At 44.6% G+C, this 22,378-nt stretch overlaps 1 protein-coding gene across 2 annotated transcripts in view; it reads right to left on the bottom strand.

The window, feature by feature from the left end:
• Positions 1–22,378, bottom strand: part of PLCB1 (phospholipase C beta 1) — an 887,199-nt gene that overhangs the window by 231,458 nt on the left and 633,363 nt on the right. For both annotated transcript variants that reach the window (XM_073628625.1, XM_073628626.1), the window contains exons 13-14: positions 20,905–20,989; positions 18,617–18,794 (exon numbers count right to left, since the gene is read on the bottom strand). In XM_073628625.1, coding sequence (XP_073484726.1) covers positions 18,617–18,794; positions 20,905–20,989 — 263 coding nt within the window. The remainder of the gene's footprint in view (positions 1–18,616; positions 18,795–20,904; positions 20,990–22,378) is intronic.

Below are 22,378 nucleotides of genomic sequence, written 5' to 3'. Positions count from 1 at the left end.
GTATAACAGTGTAAATTTGCTGTCCCCTCAAAATAACTCAACACACAGCCATTAATGTCTAAACCGCTGGCAACAAAAGTGAGTACACCCCTAAGTGAAAATGTCCAAATTGGGCCCAGTTAGCCATTTTCCCTCCCCGGTATCATGTGACTCGTTAGTGTTACAAGATCTCAGGTGTGAATGGGGAGCAGGTGTGTTAAATTTGGTGTTAGTGCTCTCACTCTCTCATACTGGTCACTGGAAGTTCAACATGGCACCTCATGGCAAAGAACTCTCTGAGGATCTGAAAAAAAGAATTGTTGCTCTTCATAAAGATGGCCTAGGCTATAAGAATATTGCCAAGACCCTGAAACTGAGCTGCAGTACGGTGGCCAAGATCATACAGCAGTTTAACAGGACAGGTTCCACTCAGAACAGGCCTCACCATGGCCGACCAAAGAAGTTGAGTTCACATGCTCAGCATCATATCCAGAGGTTGTCTTTGGGGAATAGACGTATGAGTGCTGCCAGCATTGCTGCAGAGGTTGAAGGGGTGGGGGGTCAGCCTGTCAGTGCTCAGACCATAGGCCCCACACTGCATCAAATTGGTCTGCATGGCTGTCATCCCAGAAGGAAGCCTCTTCTAAAGATGATGCACAAGAAAGCCCACCAAACAGTTTGCTGAAGACAAGCAGACTAAGGATATGGATTACTGGAACCATGTCTTGTGGTCTGATGAGACCAAGATAAACCTATTTGGTTCAGATGGTGACAAGCGTGTGTGGCGGCAACCAGGTGAGGAGTACAAAGACAAGTGTGTCTTGCCTACAGTCATCATGGTGGTGGGAGTGTCATGGTCTGGGGGCTTCATGAGTGCTGCCGGCACTGGGGAGCTACAGATCATTGAGGGAACAATGAATGCCAACATGTACTGTGACATTCTGAAGCAGAGCATGATCCCCTCCCTTCGGAGACTGGGCTGCAGGGCAGTATTCCAACATGATAACGACCCCAAACACACCTCCAAGATGACCACTGCCTTGCTAAAGAAGCTGAGGGTAAAGGTGATGGCCTGACCAAGCATGTCTCCAGACCTAAACCCTATTGAGCATCTGTGGGGCATCCTCAAACGAAAGGTGGAGGAGCGCAAGGTCTCTAACATCCACCAGCTCTGTGATGTCGTCATGGAGGTGTGGAAGAGGACTCCAGTGGCAACCTGTGAAGCTCTAGTAAACTCCATGCCCGAGAGGGTTAAGGCAGTGCTGGAAAATAATGGCGGCCACACAAAATATTGACACTTTGGGCCCAATTTGGACATTTTCACTTAGGGGTGTACTCACTTTTGTTGCCAGCGGTTTAGACATTAATGGCTGTGTGTTGAGTTATTTTGAGGGGACAGCAAATTTACACTGTTATACAAGCTGTACACTCACTACTTTACATTGTAGCAAAGTGTCATTTCTTCAGTGTTGTCACATGAAAAGATAGAAGAAAATATTTACAAAAATGTGAGGGGTGTACTCACTTTTGGGAGATACTGTAACTTCAATACCGGGCCAGTTCTAACACTTTTCACATAGATGTAAAAATCTACTTTTTTTTGCTAGAAAATTACTTAGAACCCCCAAACATTGTATATATTTTGTAAGCAGAGGCCCTATAGAATAAAATTGTGGGTGTTGCAATTTTGTATGTCATATGGTATGTGCGCAGGGGTTTTTTCAAACGTCATTATTTGGGAAAAAATACACGTTAATGAATTTTATTGCACACAAACACAATAGAATACCCAATTTTTTGGTAAAATATAAACGATAATGTTACGCCGAGTATATACAGTAGATACCTGTTTTTTGGCAGCCTATTATTAATTGCAATGAAACGTGCAAAAAGTTGCAGCACACGGTATAGTCACCGGGGTGTAAGATCAGAGCGACATTTATGAGACTGGCATCGCGCAGAAATTTTCGATTCTGACCACTATCAAAGGAGTTTATTAAAAAATTGCTAAAACCAAATCAGAAGATGAAGGTTGGTGAAGCTCGCTATTTATTAATAACTCCATGAAGTTGAATCCTAACTCATTTACAAAAAAAGTTTCAGCTGCTATGTGAGGTGCTAACCAAGCCATCTGTTCTTAGCAGAATCAATAAACCATTTTATAGCACTAAAGGAAATAGGCGTTATTGACAGCAAAGCCTTCCATGGGGCACATGTTAGAAGTCAGCTTCATTTGCTTAATTTGGCTTTACCCAACGTTCACACCTATACGTTTTGCAGAAATGCACTTCAGTCTATTTTATATGGTTTCCTATGACTGTAGTTCACATCTGTGCATTTTGCGGCACTGAGTTTTTTTTTAAAAGGGCCAGGGATCTTTAATGGAGTCACACCAAAAAAGCAAATGAGTCATCAGTTGTCAGCGGGATTCCCCAATGACAGCTGAAAGCAGTGGTGGCCGCTGCATTAGGGGCGCCGTCCCCCTAATCCATGTGCCCAGCCCCTAATCTACATGCAGGATGCCGGACGCATGGATTTCAATTTTTTTTTTTGAAGCACGTGATTGGATTCTGAGGCTCTAACTGGCTTTAAAAAAGAGTGGGCTCGGGCGCAGAGCCTGCCCAGTTGAGTGACAATAGCAAATCAATATTCGCTATTGTCTTCCTGCTTCTCCTCCCGGACCAATCAGGGAGCGGGTCTTAAGACCTGATTGGCCCGAGAGGAGAAGTGACCGTATTGGCTGGGAGCAGGGGGTGAGGTGCAGAGGAGACGCAGGGGGAAGCCACCGAAGCTCCCTGCGGCCTGGATGGCGTAAGTGCAGGGCTGATGGGCGGACGGACAAACAGACGATCGACCGAGCGACGGAGGGGGAGGGGGGATTTTGACCGACTGACCAATCAACCGACCAACCGAGCGACGGGGTGGGTGGGGTTTGACCAACCCATCGACTGACCGAACAAACACGGGGGAAGGGTTCAGGTGATTTGTTTGCCCCCCCCCCAAAAAAAATAGAGCACCAGCTGCCACTGGCTGAATGTACAAAAAAAATTGCCGGAAAAAAAAAAAAAATCAGGAATGAAAAGGTGTGGGGCCTCCCCCAACCAAATCTATATCAGGCCCTTTAGGTCTGGTATGGATTTGGAGAGGAACCCCATGCCAAATCCATACCAGTGGGCCTCCACCAAATCAATACCAGACCTGAAGGGTCTGATTGTTTTTTGCCGGCAATTTTCTTGCATGCTGGGTCGGGGACATCACAAGGGGCGGAACTGGTGGTCCCGCCCCTTACCTATTTAAGAACTGTCAGACAGAGGAACGGGCAATTGGCGGTTAGCCTTCGTCAAGGTCAAAGCTATTTTTGACGATGGATCTACATCGGGGGACATTGCTTTTTTTATTTTTGATAAAGGATTTATCAAAAACTGTTTGTGGTTTTTTTTTTTTCATTTTGACACTTTTTTTGGTGAATGAGTAGGGGTACAATGTACCCTATACCTATTCACATAGAGGGGGGGCTGGAATCTGGGGGCCCCCTTGTTAAAGGGGGCTTCCAGATTCCAATAAGTCCCTCATCCGCAGAACCCCACAACCACTGCACAGGGTTGTGGGGAAGAGCCCCCATCAACATGGAGACAAGGTGCTTTGGGGTGGGGGGGGCAGAACCTCCCTGCCCCAAAGCACCCCCCCCATGTTGAGGGCATGCGGCCTGGTATGGTTCAGGAGGGGTGGGGGCGCTCGCTTGTTCGTTTCCTCCCTTTTCTGACCTGCCAGGCTGTATGCTCGGATAAGGGTCTGGTATGGATGTGGGGGGGGGACCCCACTACATTTTTTGGAAAATATTGGCGTGGGGTTTCCCTTAAGATCTATACAAGACCCGAAGGGCTTGGTATGAATTTGGGGAGGGACCCCAAGCCGCTTTTTCTCCCGATTTTTTTTTTTTTTTACATTCAGCTGTCAGCGGGGAATCCCACTGACAGCTGATGACTCATCTGTTGTTAAGGATGTGGTGGCCGGCTTCTCAGCCCACTCCTTAGCAACCAGCTATAAACAGTGTGTTTAAAAAGAAAAAAAATGCAAAATGCATATAAACGGCATGCAAAAATGCATCAAAAATGTGGGTTTAAAAACGCAAAACACACCGCAGAACGTGCCTGAAAACCGCATCAACCGCAACTGCATAGATGTGAACCTAGACTTAATAGTGATTCCAGGGGCATTTCTTTATCCATTGCCTAATTTGTTTGAACAGACAGGCAAGAAATAGGATACACCGATCGGCCATAATATTATATCACCCACCTATTATTGAGTAGGTCCCCACTTTTCTCACCAAAAACAATCCTGGGACATGGACTTCACTAGACCTCTGAAAGTATGCTGTGGTTTCTGCCTCCGCCAGCTTGCCTTCTTCCCATACTGCATGGTGGTGCCTTCTTTTCCCAAGGTAAGCGACCCACAAGCACCCAGCCATCCACATGATGTAAAAGCAAATGTGATTCATCAGTTTAGGCCACCTTCCTCCATTGCTCGGTGGTCTAGTTCTGATGCTCACGTGTCCATTGTAGGTGCTTTTGGCTGTGGACATGGGTCAGCATGGACACCCTGACCTGATCTGTCACTACACAACCCCATACACAACAAACGTCAATGCCCTGTGTGTGTTCTGACACCACTCTATTGGAACCGGCATTAACTTTTTCATCAGTTTTGAACTAGAGTAGCTCCTCTATTGGATTGGACTACACAGGTCAGCCTTTGCTCCCTATGTACACCAATGAGCCAGTCGATGGTTCCTTCCATGGACCACTTTTGGTCAGTCCTGACCACTGGATACCAGGAACATCCAACAAGAGCTACAGTTCTAGAGTTGCTCTGACCCACTGGTCCAGCCATTCCAATTTGGCCCATGTTTTGAACTAGAGTAGCTCCTCTATTGGATTGGACTACACAGGTCAGCCTTTGCTCCCTATGTACACCAATGAGCCAGTCGATGGTTCCTTCCATGGACCACTTTTGGTCAGTCCTGACCACTGGATACCAGGAACATCCAACAAGAGCTACAGTTCTAGAGTTGCTCTGACCCACTGGTCCAGCCATTCCAATTTGGCCCATGGCAAAGTTGCTCAAATCCTTACGCTTGCCCATTTTTTTTTCTGCTTTGAACATCAACTTCAGGGACAAATTGTTCAATTGCCCCCTAATATACCCACCCACTTTCAGATGCTATTATAATGAGATAATCAATGTTATTCACTTTACCTGTCAGTGGTCATAATGTCATGGCTGATCGGTGTAGGTAGAACAATAGCATTATGGAAACAGGGACAATTATCTGTTTCTGAAAACTTTTATGACTGTTATCTGTAGACATCTACATGTTCTCCTTTTATATAAGGAAAGAAGCGAGCATGGCTGTTGGAGCTTCAGATCTTTGAGCAAATTCCTGGCCGTCCTTCGCAGTCCTCTGTTGTTTGTAGAAATGTTCCGTCTTCTTCTGCATTGTGCCATCTATCTCTACAGATCAGGGGAAGGTTCTTCTGACAAAAGCCGAGTTAGATTGCTCAGCATGTAACTGTCCATGCCGTTCATTTAAGGCATTGCAACGTAAAGATGATGGGAGATAACATGGTACAAGTAAACTATTGTAATCCTGAAAAGCTCTTCAGCACCATTCAAGCCGCAACCATGGACACCCTCTCAATGTATCGGTGTGCACAATCTTCTCTAGAAATACGGCTACTTTCCCCAAAAAACTCAACGTGTGCCTATAAAAAGTGTATATGTACTGTGCAGACTGGACAAGATCATAATACTCAGGAACTTCATCATACTCTACTGTTAAATGTGGACAATTTTTTACTACTTAAAGTGGAGTTCAGCCCCCCTCCCCCACGAAAAATTCAAAGTCAGCAGCTACAAATACTGCAGCTGGTGACTTTTAATATATGAACACTTATCTGTCCAGGGATCCCGCAGTGTCAGCACCCCAGTCGATCTTAGGATCAGCTGTTGGGTGCGGCCAACACCGCCATTCCTGGTAAGGGAGCCTCCCTATTGGAGGAAGGAGGAGGGGAGCCGAACTTCCAAGAAACAACACTGCGGCCCCGTCTCCCGGAAGTGGGGACAGGTACCTGTCAAAAACAGACGGATAAGGGGAAGTTCCACTTTTGAGTGGAACGCCGCTTTCAGGACCAAGCCTATTTCTGACACGTGTTGCTTACAAGTCAACCGCTTGCCGACCAGCCGCCATCATTATACTGCGGCAGGTCGGCACGATCCCGCAAGCTTTTGTAGCTATACGTTGGGTCCTTTAAGCGGGATAGCAGGCCCACTGCACTGCAAGGGGTGCCTAAGCTCATGGCCGACAGTTGCGATGATCGCCAGCCTTGAGCGCTCACGGGCACAAGAGGCAGAACAGGGACGTGTGTGTGTGTAAACATCCACATCCCAGTTCTGTGAGGAGAGGGAAATCGTGAGTTTCTAATAGCTAGAAACAACGATCTGTCATTTCCTGTACGTCAGTCCCCTCCCCCCACACTTAGAAGCACACACAGGGAACACAGTTAACCCTTGATCGCCCCCTAGTGTTAACCCCTTCCCTGCCAGTGACATTTTTACAGTAATCAGTGCATTTTTATAGCACTGATTGCTGTAAAAAATGCCAATGGTCCCAAAAATGTGTCAAAAGTGTCCGATGTGTCCGCCATAATGTCACAGTCCCGATAAAAATCGCAGATCGCCGCCATTACTAGTAAAAAAAAAAATAATAAAAATGCTATAAATCTATCCCCTATTTCGTAAATGCTATAACTTCTGCACAAACCAATTAATATACGCTTAATGCGATTTTTTTCTATGAAAAATATGTAGAAGAATATATATCGGCCTAAACTGAGGAAAAATTAGCTTTTTTTAAAAAAAAAAAAAATTGGGATATTTATTATAGCAAAAAATACAAAATATTGTGTTTTTTCAAAATTGACGCTTTTTTTTGTTTATAGCGCAAAAAATAAAAGCTGCAGAGGTGATCAAATACCACCAAAAGAAAGCTCTATTTGTGGGGAAAAAAAGGACATCAATTTTATTTGGGTGCAGCGCCGCACGACAATTGTCAGTTAAAGCGTCGCAGTGTCGAATCACAAAAAATGGCCCGGTCATTCAGCAGCCAAATCTTCCGGGGCTGAAGTGGTTAAAATCAGTATTTTTTGCTAGAAAATGACTTAGAACCCCCAAACAATATATATATATATTTTTTTTTTAGCAGAGACCCTAGAGAATAAAAAGGAGATTGTTGCAATACTTTATGTCACACCATATTTGGGCAGAGGTCTTCCAAACGCAATTTTTTAAATTAAAAATAAGAAAACAATAAAGTTAGCCCAATATTTTTCTATAATGTGAAAGATGATGTTACGCCGAGTAAATTGATACCCAACATGTCATGCTTCAAAATTGCATATGCTCGTGGAACGGCGACAAGCTTTGGTACTTAAATATCTCTATAGGCAACGTTTAAAAATGTCTACAGGTTACCTGTTTAGAGTAACAGAGGTGGTCTAGTGCTAGAATTATTGCTCTCAATCTAAAGATTGCGGGGATACCTCACATGTGTGGTTTGAACACCGTTTACATATGTGCGCGAGACTTGCGTATGCGTTCTCTTCTGTGCACGAGCTCGGAGGGGCAGGGCGCTTTCAATTGTTTTAATTTTTTTGTGTTATTTATTTTACTTTATGTTTTTTGTAAAAATCCCTTGTAAAAAAGCATGACAGGGCCTCTTTAATGTGAAAAAGACTCCAGATCTCACATTTACACTTAAAAGCAATTTTAAAAAAAAGGTTAAATGTTAAAAAATAAAAAAGGATTTTTCCTTTTAAAAACAAAAAAATTGTCCCTTTAAGGCGGAAGATGAAGAAGATGATGTCGCTCCGATCCTTCAAGGGCATAGAGTCGAATGGAGGCCATCATTCCCTCACTCGACTTCCTGCCAAATTCATCCCGGGGATTGGATCGTTTCAACTGCTACCGACGGATCCGGGAAGCGGTGGAGACTACCGGGAAGCAGCGGGAGGAGTGGGGAGACATCTCCCGCCGCCCATAAAAGTGATCTCGTGGCGAATCCACTAAGACCACTTTTATATTAAAGCGGACCGCCCGCCATTTAAAAAAATACCAGGGTTATGGCAGCTATCTGCTGCCATAACCCCAGTATTTAACATCAAAGTAGAGACGTATATCCACGGTGGGCGGTCTTGAAGTTAATTTGCAACCAGTTGTACCTTCTCAAGAACCTCTTTTCACCGGCATCACAGAAGAGGAATTACAAAACCTGCTCTTGGACAGAGACGTAGCTAAAACCTTCAGGGTCCCGGTGCAAGGAACCATGAAGGGCCCCCCTGACTGCCGGGGGCCCTTTTCTTTGGTCTCAGTACCCTTTCATATTTAGGGGGGCACAGGGACAAAAATAGGGGGGCAATATAAAATGCAAATATATATATATATATAAAATATAGATAGATAGATAGATAGATAGATAGATAGATAGATAGATAGATAGATAGATAGATAGATAGATAGATAGATAGATAGATAGATAGATAGATAGATAGATAGATAGATAGATAGATAGATCGATCTATCCTGGGGCCCTTTACCCCTTTACTACGATCCCACAACGGCCCTTTCACATGTTCTGCAGTGAGCTCTCTTACTACTGTATTGGGCCCCCCCCCCCCCAGGGTGACAGAGAACAAGAGATATATGTCACCAGCATACCAAGAAAATATAAGGGTCCAAAGCAGTGGGAGAACTATCAGGGTTGCAAAGGTTGTCTTGCCACCGGGCCCTGGTGTTCTGCCACTGTGTGGTTCCCCAGCCTCCTCTTGCTGTCCTGCCCCTGCCCTCAGTCTGTTTTTTCAGTAACTGAGAGTCCTGGTGGAGTCCTTCTTGCAACTCGCTCTTCTCCCTGCCAATGAGGATGCAGGGGAAGGAGCAGATCGGGCGGCCGTGGTTGTGTGAGCGCTCGTATTATGCAGTGTCAGCGAGCAGAGGGAGGGGGGAGGAATCACCCCCTGGGGACCTTCTCCCTCTCAATAGAGACTGTATTACCCCAGCGGTGGCCCGAGTAAGATGCAGCACATCCGATATGAATACAAACAAAAAGAAATTGCCTTTTTGTAAAAAAAAAAAAAAAAAAAAATTTTTTTTGGGGGGCGCACATGGTGGGGCCCAGCATAATGTTGGGGGGGTCAGGGCCCCCTCTGCCCCCCCCTAGGGTCGCCATTGGCCTGCGGCTCTTCCCACTGATCCCACTAAAGGACTCTTTATTCCCATTGCGGGGCCCTTTATAAGCCTCAGTTTACACTGCTGCGACTTCCTTATTTACACACTGTGTGTATATTTATATATATACACAAAAGAGAAACAAAGGGTTGCTGTATTTAAAATCTATTTAAAAAGCCAAAAAGTTACAAACAATGCATAATGTGTTCCCTTTTAAAATGCAACTTTGTAACACTTGTAAAGTATATGTAACTTTTCGACTTTTTAATCTGCAACCAGTTGTACCTTCTCAAGAACCTTTTTTCACTGGCATCATAGAAGAGGGGTTACAAAACCTGCTCTTGGGCAGAGGCGTAGCTAAAACCTTTCTCATCGGGCCCAGTGCCCTTCCCTCCGAGCCTGCGACCCTTCCCTCCGAGCCTGGGGCCCTTCCCTCCAAGCCTATAGCCCTTCCTTCCGAGCCTGGGACCCTTCCCTCCGAGCCTAGGGCCCTTCCTTCTGAACCTGGAACCCTTCCCTCCGAGCCTGGGACCCTTCCCTCCGAGCCTGGAACCCTTCCCTCCGAGCCTGGGACCCTTCCCTCCAAGCCTGGGGCCCTTCCCTCCGAGCCTGGGGCCCTTCCCTCTGAGCCTGGGGCCCTTCCCTCTGAGCCTGGGGCCCTTCCCTCCGAGCCTGGGGCCCTTCTCTCCGAGCCTGGGGCCCTTCCCTCCGAGCCTGGGACCCTTCCCTCTGAACCTGGGGCCCTTCCCTCTGAGCCTGGAACCCTTCCCTCCGAGCCTGGGGCCCTTCCCTCCGAGCCTGGGGCCCTTCCCTCTGAGCCTGGGGCCCTTCCCTCTGAGCCTGGGGCCCTTCCCTCCGAGCCTGGGGCCCTTCTCTCCGAGCCTGGGGCCCTTCCCTCCGAGCCTGGAACCCTTCCCTCCGAGCCTGGAATCCTTCCCTCAGAGCCTGGGACCCTTCCCTCCGAGCCTGGGACCCTTCTCTCCGAGCCCGGGGCCCTTCCCTCTGAGCCTAGGACCCTTCCGTCGGAGCCGGGGGGCCCTTCCCTCCGAGCCGGGGGGGGCCCTTCCCTCCGAGCCGGGGGGCACTTCCCTCCGAGGCTGGAACCCTTTCCTCCGAGCCTGTGCCCTTCCCCCCAAGCCTAGGGCCCTTTGCTCAGAGTCTGGGGCCCTTCCCTCCGAGCCTGGGGCCCTTCTCCCCAATCCTAGGGCCCTTCCTATATATATATATATATATATATATATATATATATATATATATATATACACACACACATACACACACACACACACACACACATTCCCAGTTCAAAGCAATAAAGCTTTACCACAGGCAATATATACAAAAGAAAAAACAAAGGATTGCTGCATTTAAAGCGGAGTTCCACACAAAAAGGGAACTTTGGCTTTTCGGAACCCCCCCCCCTCCGGTGTCACATTTGGCACCTTTCAGGGGGGTGCAGATACCTGTCTAAGACAGGTATTTGCACCCACTTCCGGTATAGACTCCCATGGGAGTCTACGCCTCTTCCCGTCCCCACCGCGCTGTCTGCTGGGAACACACAGCTCCCAGGAGAGAGCGGGGACCACTGGGGACACGCAGCGCGACTCGCGCATGCGCAGTAGGGAACCGGGAAGTGAAGCCGCAACGCTTCACTTCCTGATTCCCTCACCTAGGATGGCGGCAGCAGCTGCCGAGAACCGAGCGGGTTCTCGGCGTCCCCTGCCGACATCGCTGGACCCCGGGACAGGTAAGTGGCCATGTATTAAAAGTCAGCAGCTGCAGTATTTGTAGCTGCTGGCTTTTAATATTTTTTTTTTTTGGCGGTGTGGGTGAACCCCCGCTTTAAAATGTATTCTAAAAAGTTACAAACACTTTACAAGTGTTACGAAGTCACATATTAAAATGGAACACATTATGCATAGTTTGTAACTTTTTGGCTTTTTAAATAGATTTTAAGTACAGCAATCCTATGTTTCTCTTTTGTATATATATATATATATATATATATATATATATATATATATATATTTATCTATATATTTTATATTTATATATATATATTTTATTGATTTAGATTTCATAAAATGAAAATGCTCTTTGTTACATGACCAGCTAGGTAGTTCCACATTCTGTTCAGTTGGATTCTGCTGCAATGAAGACCGCTGCTTGCTAATTTGGGAGAAAACCAAGTCTCCATATGTAGTATTGGCTATTTATTATTCCCCATCTGCACACTGCGGCGCTCTATAAATAAATGATAATAATCATTTCACCATTTATTCCTCCTTGATTTCCAATTCAGATGGCCTAATGGGTTTGTCATCCCTCCCCGTAAAAGCATGGAAATCTGACCAGATGAAAGCTGGCAGCCTGAGTGCCGTCCTTCCCATCCCTGTGCAGGAAGCAGCTATTAGGGGAGTGATGGCCTGGGCACCATGGCGGGTGTCATATAGTAGCAGAGGCGACCGATAAACCGGAAAATTGCAACGCTCTCCCAGAGTGCTTTTAAATGTAACGTAAGCATGCACGCTACACGGCATTATCATTCTGGAGAAAATAACTTATGCATGGATTCAATAACTCAACAATACAAACAGCACTTCACCAGCAACAGAGGGCACATAATACATAATACAACAATGCATACACGGAGCTTCGCAAGAGCTGTGTGTAAAAAAATAAAAGATCTATTTAAAGATTTAAAGGCACATGAATAAATAAAATAATATATATATGGATGGATAGATAGATAGATAGATAGATAGATAGATAGATAGATAGATAGATAGATAGATAGATAGATAGATAGATAGATAAAGATCTATCTATCTATATATATCTAGATATATCTAGATATCTAGATATATCTAGATGTATCTAGATATATCTAGATATATATAGATCTATCTATCTATCTATCTATCTATCTATCTATCTATCTATCTATCTATCTATCTATCTATCTATCTATATAAATTATTATTATTTATTTATTTATTACATTTTTTATTTACTTATTTTTTAGCAATAAATACAACAATATTGTACAAAGCTGCCAATATTGTACAGATTATTACAAGAGGCATACCAAGTTAAATTTGGGTACTTAAACAATGTGCATGTTACCCTTTTGCTACCAAGACTGTGGATACATTTTTTTTCCCCACATATGTTAACGTGCGCATTTTAGGCCTGGGGATTAGTTAAAACCCTAAAAAAGTAAATATTTTTCTGCAAGCAGAGATTCTGTAGAAAGTAAAATGGTGGCAGTTGCGGCACCACTTGATATTAGTGCAATAGTTTATCAATCCCAGATTTTCAGTAAAAAAAAATACATTCAGATTATTTTAGTTCACACAAACACAATATACCTGTATAACCCAATATGCGGACAAAATATATAAGATGAGATTATGTTGAGTAAATAGATACCAGACGTAGAAATTGTGTGAGGTTTGGCATATAAGCAGGAGTTTAGTCATCCATGCTTTTGGCTCTGAAGAAGAGGGCTTGTCCCTCGAAATCCGTAAGCCGTATAGGACACTAAAAGGTCTTCCCGAGGCATCAGCTGAGTGGTGTTGATCTGGAGGGAGTCTCATTTGCATTTCTATGTTATGCTTGTCATTGTCATGCGTTTCTGAGTATATATTTTTTTATTTATTTAATAAAATTGGATAGTGTAATGGGCTAGGTCATGTCCCCTCTCTTTGTTGTTTTATAGTGTTAAAATGGTGTGCACCTGTGAAATGGCAACAAAACTTTGTACCCATAATTGTCTATAGGTGAGGCTTTTAAAACCTCAGGTCATCAGTTAAGTGTAAACTGTAAAAAAAAAAAAAAAAAATTGTGTTGATTTAAATCAGAACTTTTTTTTGTCAATAAAATTTTTATTGTAAAATCAAAAAAGTAGCAATTGTGCAGTTTTCATAACCTTTGTATATATAGTTTGAACACAGAACATTCAGCGATGAGTAAAGATGTTACACCGTTAGATCTCATGTGATGATAATCATTCAAACCAAGGCTATATTCTTGCCTCAGTGTGAAAACCATATGCGCTGTCCATTTTAATTAGCAAACGGATATGATATATGACCATATTCCATTGTCAGAAGCTGAAGTGTGCTCTAATTACGTGTAGATTACACAAACAGTCGTGGTAGGAAAAGGGAAGACAAAAGACCCAAAGAGGGTAATACAGGGAGGAAAAAGAAGCGATGAGAGAGGAGGAGGTGATAGGAAAGTCCTGTAGTATGCCAGAGTCCTAAAAAATTGTCTGGATTTACCATATTTATCGGCGTATACACCATTAATTACCGTATTTATCAGCGTATAACACGCACTTTTTTCCCCTTAAAATCGGGGGAAAATCGTGGGTGCGTGTTATACGCTGAACCGCTGCCTCGGAGGGTAAGGAGGGAATGAGCGCCACCGAAATAGACAGAGCCTAATGTACTGTGTACTCGGCTAGGCTCAGGTCTGCTCGGCTCCACTTGCAGTCACGCCCAGTCCCGCCTCCTAGCCTTTACGTCTCGCCATTGGACCGGTGTTGTGTCCATCATAGGAGCTGGGCCAAGGGGCAGGACTTGCGAGATGAGCCGAGACGAGCCGAATACACAGGACATCTGGCTCTTGGTGATGCAATAATTTAAAAGATCATGCTGCAATTTTGGGCAAGGCTGCAGATGGACACTGAGCAAGGCTGCAATGATGGGCAAGGCTGCAGATGGACACTGATAAGGATGCATTGATGGACACTGAGCAAGGCTGCAATGATGGGGAAGGCTGCAGATGGACACTGAGCAAGGCTGCAATGATGGGGAAGGCTGCAGATGGGGACACTGAGCAAAGCTGCAATGATGGGGAAGGCTGCAGATGGAGACACTGAGCAAGGCTGCAATGATGGGGAAGGCTGCAGATGGACATTGATAAGGATGCATTGATGGACACTGAGCAAGGCTGCAATGATGGGGAAGGCTGCAGATGGACACTGAGCAAGGCTGCAATGATGGGGAAGGCTGCAGATGGGGACACTGAGCAAAGATGCAATGATGGGGAAGGCTGCAGATGGAGACACTGAGCAAGGCTGCAATGATGGGGAAGGCTGCAGATGGACACTGATAAGGATGCATTGATGGACACTGGGCAAGGCTGCAATGATGGGGAAGGCTGCAGATGGGGACACTGAGCAAAGCTGCAATGATGGGGAAGGCTGCAGATGGACACTGATAAGGATGCATTGATGGACACTGAGCAAGGCTGCAATGATGGGGAAGGCTGCAGATGGGGACACTGAGCAAAGCTGCAATGATGGGGAAGGCTGCAGATGGGGACACTGAGCAAAGCTGCAATGATGGGGAAGGCTGCAGATGGAGACACTGAGCAAGGCTGCAATGATGGGGAAGGCTGCAGATGGACACTGATAAGGATGCATTGATGGACACTGGGCAAGGCTGCAATGATGGGGAAGGCTGCAGATGGAGACACTGAGCAAGGCTGCAATGATGGGGAAGGCTGCAGATGGGGACACTGAGCAAAGCTGCAATGATGGGGAAGGCTGCAGATGGGGACACTGAGCAAGGCTGCAATGATGGGGAAGGCTGCAGATGGACACTGAACAAGGCTGCAATGATGGGGAAGGCTGCAGATGGGGACACTGGGCAAGGCTGCAATGATGGGCAAGGCTGCAGATGGACACTGAGCAAGGCTGCAATGATGGGCAAGGCTGCAGATGGGGACACTGATAAGGATGCATTGATGGGCATTTAAAATGTAAGTTTTTTTCCTTAAACTTCCCTCCTAAAAGTTTTTTTCCTTAAACTTCCCTCCTAAACTTGGGGTGCACGTTATATGCCGGCGCGTGTTATACGCCGATAAATATGGTATATCTCCGCCAGGGACTCGTAGGTTTTAGAGTACTTGAAAATGATCCAGGGTTGCCAAGTCTTATTAAAGTTTCCAGTCGTTTTGTGGGCTATCGCCCTTATCTCTTCAATCTTATAGAGGAGGTGAGCCTCATCTAACCATTCTTTGGTGGTGGGTGCGGTGGTGTTTCTCCAATGTCCGGGTATCACTGACTTTGCGGCTGTGAGTAGAAATCTGGTAAGTGATCGCTTGTATTTTCGTAAGGAACAATTGGTGATGTGTACCAGGCAGCATGCTACGTTTAATGGGATCGTTGTTTCTGTTATGAGTTTTATAACGTCACACACCTGCCTCCAGAATGGCTGTATCAGAGAGCATTCCCACCATATATGTTGTAAGGTGCCTTTCTCCTGGTTGCAGCGCCAGCAAAGGTCAGGGACACTAGGGAACCATTTATGAATTTTGATCGGTGTGTTGTATCAGTTTGTTAAAAGCTTAAACGAGGTTTCTTGTAGTCGTGTGCCGATAGTACATTTATGGGCAAACACACAGGCCTGTAGCCATTGATCCTTAGTGAAGGTCATTTTTAAGGCTGTTTCCCAAAACTCTTTAATGTTTATTAGGTTCCTGTGGAATAGAGGCTTGCAACCAGGTGTAGGCTAAGGAAATGTTTTTCTCGGATGTGTGTGCCATGAAGCAAAACAATTTCTAGTGGCGTTAGGGGTCTTATGAATCGTTTGTATCTCTGAGGGCCCATCACATAGCTATGGATTTGACGATACTCCCAGTGACTTAAGGATAACAAACCTTCCTCCGCTTGCATTTCTGAGAGTGATTTGAGTTTGCTACCATTGAAACAGTGTGTGGGTAGAAGCGGTATGTGTCTGTTGATATACAGCTGGGTCAGTTTGCTCAATCCCGGGGTGAAGTCCGGGTTAGCTGCCAGTGGTGTTAGTGGGCCTGGGGATGTAGTTAGGTCGGAGATTTGGGTAACTTTTTGCAAGTTTTTAAGTCTGGCCCTTATCAGGGGGTGTTGTTTTAATTATTTCGGGCATGCATCCCATGGTATCCAGAGTGAGTATGTCACATGTATTGGACTATGGCGTTTTCCAATGTTACCCAATCCTTATTCTGTGAGTGGCATGTCCAATCTATAATTCTAGTGAGATGGGAAGCCAGGTAGTAGTTTTTAAAGTTAGGGAAACCCATTCCACTATTTTGTTTATCGCTCAAAAGTAGTTGAAGGCTCACTCATGGTTTCTTGGATGCCCAGAGAAATTTCCCGAGTATGGCGCGTAGTGACCGAAAAAACTTTTCTGGTAGAAGTATTGGAATGGTCTGAAAAAAAAATATAGGATTTTGGGCATGATTGACATTTTGATAATGGCTGCTCTGCCAAACCACGAGAAGTGTTTCAGTGTCCACCTCTCTAGGTCTCTGTTTATGTTTTGTAAGAGGGGTTGGAAGTTTCTTGTGTACAGTGAATCTAGTTTCGCTGTCAACCAGATCCTCTAAATATTTTAGCGCAGTGGTTTCCCAGTTGAACTTGCAATTGGTCTGTGTGGTCTTGCAGTGTCAATTTTAGAGCCTCAGATTTTTTGTAATCAATTTTGAAATTTGATATATAGCTATATTGGGTAAATATATTGCACAGGTTGGGCATGGTGATGTGTGGTTGAGTTATGAAGAATAAGAGGTCATCAGCGTATGCCGCACACTTGTAAAGCTCTATCTCCTACGTGGAAGCCGTGTATGGATGGTGTGGCATTTACCGTGCGGATTAAGGGCTTCAGGGTGAAGATAAACAGCAGGGGTGAGAAAGGGCACCCCTGCCGTGTTCCATTCTGTATTATTACTGTGTCTGACAGTGTCCCGTTGATTTTGATTTGTGCTGTTGGGTTGTGATAAAGGGTCTTAATCCAGGTTAGCATATGTGGTTTCAGACCAATGTTTTAAATCAGAACTTCACTCTCAATCAATGGACTATTTCTAATCCTTATGCTGCTACCCTTAGTAAATAGATAGGAAAGTATATCATATTTACTTGTTTTAAACTTTTTTCTATGTTTCTTCAGTTACTTCCTGGTTTCTTGCCTAGGCAAATGATGTCATACCTCCCAGGAGTCTTCTGGAGGGGAGGAGGTGTTTTCTCAGCTAAGAACACCCTCCTGCCTGCATGCCTGAGCTAAGGGCAGATGTATTCCAGGAAGTAAATGCTACATGATTCATCTGCCTTTACTCAAGATGGCCAAGGCCAAAAATGTTAGGGGGGAGTTTTTCCAAAGTGATTTTCCCACAAAATAAAGCATGGAGACATAGATACCGGTAGGATAGATGGGGGAGTTTGCTTTGAAAATTGAAAATTTGAAAATTGAAAAAGGAATTGAGTTGAATTTTTGATTTGTGCTTAGAATACAGCGTAGTTACACTTTAAGTTGATAAGCAGTGAAGCTTTTTAAAGCACCGCTATCGGACAATTTTTGGTATTGCAATTTTTTGCTGTTTTACAGGTACATTTGACTTATTTCTAATTTATTTACTTGACATGGTTTTATATTTAGCAGAAAATGTGGAGATAATATTGTTTTTTGCGTGCGCTAAAGCTAATTTGAGAATACTTTTTTGTACCGAAAACACAAGATTTGAAAAACAGTTGCGCTAATAGCACGCAACATAAAATATTGCAACTGCCATCACTTTGTTCTATAAGGGAAATTTTCCTTAATTTCTGTCTTAGAGACGCAACAAAAAGTGAGAAAAAAAATCCCAGAATTCCTTATGATTGTGATAGTACCACATCTTCATTGGAAGATTTTCCATCACATCCTGCTCTGGTGAAAACACCAAACTTTTGAACCTCCACCAAGGCCAACTGAAAGATAAATCTCCCCAGCGAGAAACAGCATTATAAAATTGACAAATGGTCTAAACCTTCCCTATTCAAACCCCAAAACAGTAGCGTTTACTTACACTCTACTCTTTGCAATCACCCGTGAACCCTTCTTTTGCAAAATAAGGGCAAATCCAGCTATTCAAGGTCTTCAGGTTGGAGATAGACAATACAAGAGTTCAGCATATGCAAATGGTATTCTTTTCTCCTTAACAAACCTAGCTATCCTCCCCCCCATCCCCAGGTTTCTCAGAGAACTTGAGATCTATTGGGAACGCTCTCATCTGAAAATTAGTTTTCAAGCTATGGGGATAGCCCTGCCCACCCACCAGACACGCCAACTGAAAGACAACTTTAAATTTAACTTGGCTTTCTTGGCCCTTCAGTATTTGGGCACCAGAGTTCCACCTAACCTGAAGGACACATTTACACTGAACTTCCCTCCGCTCATACCAAAAGCAAAACAATTACCTTTGATATTGTCGGCAAAGTGCTTGCAAGGAAGGTGTTCCTTTTTGTGTTTCTAGAAACAGCTTGCAAATACCAACATAAGAGGTTGCTGTGGGTCAACCTTTTGATAAATGTAGACTATGGACTCACCTGCCCCAGGAGATGATGGCTCAAACACACTGGAAGAGTCGCTACAGGCATTGGATGCTTGCTCGGACAACTTCTTTTTTGCACTTCCTTCAGATGACTTGTGAGATTTCTTCTTATTCTTCACCAGGACTTTATACCTTAAATCCACAGGGCTCGGAAGAGCCACCCCTGGATCAAGCTACGGATTTAAAGAAACCTATGTTACAAACTTAAAGCAGCTCAAACAACATAATGCTCCATTCAAATACTGCCCCCTCCACAATATTAACCCGTTGCCAATGTTTTAAGGTCATGATGCCCAAGGCCGGTAGGATGGAGTTCTCGATCACGCTGCAGTTTGATTTGCTAATTTGAGTTCTGACAGCATCAGGAGCCCATCCTGCTTGCTGGTGGTTGACCATAAGCTGTTCCTGGGGCAGCGATGGAGCGATCCAGGAACTCATTATAGGTTTACCTCCTTGCGAGCAGCCTCGTCAGGCCTCACTATAAAGTTGTCTCCTTGTAAGCAGCGTGGTTGGACCTCATTATAGATTTTTCTCCTTGTGAGCAGCGTTGTCAGACCTCATTTCAAGTTTGTCTCCTTGTGAGCAACATGGTCGGACCTCATAATCGGTTTGTCTCCTTTTGAGAAGTGTGCTTGGAACTCATTATAGGTTTAACTCCTTGCAAGCAACATGGTTGGGCCTCGTTATAGATTTGTCTCCTTGTGAGTAGCATGGTCAGACAGCGATGGGGGATGAGGGGGAAACACTGTCCACCAAGCTAGCTCAGCAACCACAGCTCAGAAGACTGAGACCAAATGCTACATGCACTTGATGCCCTAGCGGATTTCATAAGGACCCAAAAATGATGGTTATATCCTTCATAATAAAATGATGGGAAGAACAGGATATGCCATCACAACCAGACTGAAGTTTCATCTTTTTTTTATGAGAAGAATGTAAAATGATTGTGTGTTGGTCTAGGGCAGGGGTCTCCAAACTGCGGCCCGGGGGCTCAGTTTGGGATTCAGCCCTTAGTTTGCCATTATCTGGCCCTTAGGGCACTTTTCCTTCCACTGATACAAGACATTATTCCTCACACTGGCACCAACAATGGGACAATATTCCTGCTTCTGACATCGTCAATGGGGCACTATTTCTCCCATTGACTCCAACTATGGGGTACTATTTCTCAAACTGACACCAATGATGGGGCACTATTAATTGCAATGACACCAACAATGGGACGCTATTTTTCCCACTGACTGCAACAATGGGGCACTATTACTCCCACTGACACCCGCAATAGGGCACTATTAATCCCACTAACACCAATAATGGGGCACTATTCCTCCTACTGACACTAGCAATAGGGCACTATTCCTCCCCCAAATACCTAAGATGTATTGTTTAATATCACCGATGCCAGGACAATTTCCACAGTCCAGCCCCCTAAAGTCTCGAAGACAATAAACTGGCCCTTTGTTTAGAATGTTTGGAGACCCCTGGTTTAGGGTTTCTGAACCAAGCACAACACAACTTGCCTCCATTAAAAAATATTAAACCTCATCTCATGGTTCACACCAGTCCGGCTTTGAATTTGCACACTTCAGAGCAAATTCAAAGCTATCAGTGCGATTTCATGTGCGGCTTACTGACATCTGTGCAACTTCATTTAACAGATGTCAATGCAAGTCTCACTCGAATCTCACGGAAATAGTGCAGGAACCTTTTACAAAGTCTTTTGCCGCATACAAACGATCGGAAATTCGGCCAGCAAAAGACCGATGAGAGCTTTTGGTCGGAAAAATGCGACCGTGTGTATGCTCCATCGGACTTTTGCTGGCGGAATTCCCGCCAGCAAAAGATTGAGAGCAGGTTCTCAATTTTTCAGTCGGAAAAAGTTCCTATCCGAAAATGCAATCGTCTGTATAAATGCCGACGCGCAAAATTCCTACGCATGCTCGGAAACAATTCGACGCATGCTCGGAAGCATTGAACTTCATTTTTTCGGCTCAACATAAATGTTGTATGTCACCGCGTTCTTGACGGTCGAAAGGTCCGCTAACTTTTGTGTGACCGTGTGTATGCAAGGCAAGCTTGAGCGACAATCCGCTCGTATGTACGCGGCATTAGGAGGGTTCCATTGCTGCAAATGGGGTGCGACTTGTCATGCAACATTAAACTTTCAAGTCACATGGCAAGTCGCACTGGTGTGAACCAGGGCTTATTCATACCAATTTCAAATAAACAACATAATAAACTAACGTTTCATTACAGTATACATTACACAATGGATCAGCTTACAGGATTCCTTTCTAGTGGTTCCATCAGAAGTCCATCCCCAAATATTTGCTTGCAGTACTCTGCCATCTTTGCTTGTTGTTTCGGCCTGGAAAACAGTTAGATTATTATTACTCTGTTCTTACTGTTTGAAATTAGAACGTTATTGTATCCTGTGTTTATATACAGTTAGTCCTGTTTTATTACATAAGGCATTTTATTTTTTGCATATATACTTTAATTCATTGGATTTAAGTATCCATCAGATATCGGACCTCTGGGGAAGCCAACAATCACTGTAGTAGTCGGCACCATATAGTGTGATTGCTGAAATCTTCTAGGTTCTGTATAAGCAGCTTCCACAGATTTCATCCAACTAATACAAGGTGTTCTCTGATTGGAGAAGTAGGGGATCGTGACATCACTGCCCCTCCTCTGCACCTTGTCCAATTGGAGAGCGCCTTGTGCTCATAAAAAAAAAAAAATGTGTTCCATGAATGGCAGAGATGCCATGGAAGAACCTGAAAGATTGCTGTGGTCACTGCATGAAGTACAGAATACTTCAGTGAGGGGAGTGCATCCCCCGAAACGCATCAGTTGCCAACACTGGTGTTTTTCAACATGTTCATAATTCACACTTTTGTTTGCTTTTTTTTTATGATTTGTGTTTTAAAGCCCAACTTCAAATATTTATATCAATAGGTACTCCAGGGAGGCTGCATTACTCACCTTCGCTCCAGCATTGTCCCTTGCAGTATTTTCTTTGTCCCGGGCATCATTCAACTCAGCAGACGGAGGTTATCCTTTAAGTGCAGACACCATTCTTGCCACGCCACAGACACACAAGAGGAGAGGGAGGTGGATTCTGGCAGTTTTGGAGGCATTGAAGCAGAGCAAGACATAGGTCTACCCTTAACAGATGGTTTTCCATCCCCAGAACCCTTGGGAGTAGTACGTGGCTGGGAGGAGGCAGTTCCAGATACTGGAACTCATTCTTCAAAGCCATTCTTCAAAGCCTGTGAAAGGACCCAAGAATGCGTGGCACCAAGGAGAAGGATCACTGTTGGTTGGCAAACCTCCTTGACCACCGTTACAAGGGGAAAGTCTCTGAACTCTTCCTGTCCTCACAGAGGCATTAGGAGATGAAATCTTTTGAGGACACCTTAAAGAGGAGTTTATGTAACGCATTTGCCGGCTCTGGTAGGTTACAGTCTGGTTTAAAATGTTGTCTATTGGTTAAGAGGGGAGTGGTGGAGAAGTGATGCCTTTTAAAAATGTTTTAGTCCTCGGTGTCCAGGGCTGTCAGCTTTCACATCCCATTAACAGCATATGGTGGGAGAATATTTAGGAGCGAAATCAGACATGGATCCAGTGGGTTACTGGGTCATGAGAATAGACCACTGGCCAGAACTTGCCCAGTATGCAATTGAGCTGCTTGGCTATCCTGCATCCAGCGTGCTTTCAGATGGGCATTTAGTACTTCCAGAGGTTTTGTGAC

Source organism: Aquarana catesbeiana, linkage group LG04 (genome assembly GCF_042186555.1).
Source record: "Aquarana catesbeiana isolate 2022-GZ linkage group LG04, ASM4218655v1, whole genome shotgun sequence".
In the NCBI taxonomy this organism is placed as follows: Eukaryota; Metazoa; Chordata; class Amphibia; order Anura; family Ranidae; genus Aquarana; species Aquarana catesbeiana.
This window is presented reverse-complemented; position numbering and strand designations above follow the sequence as displayed.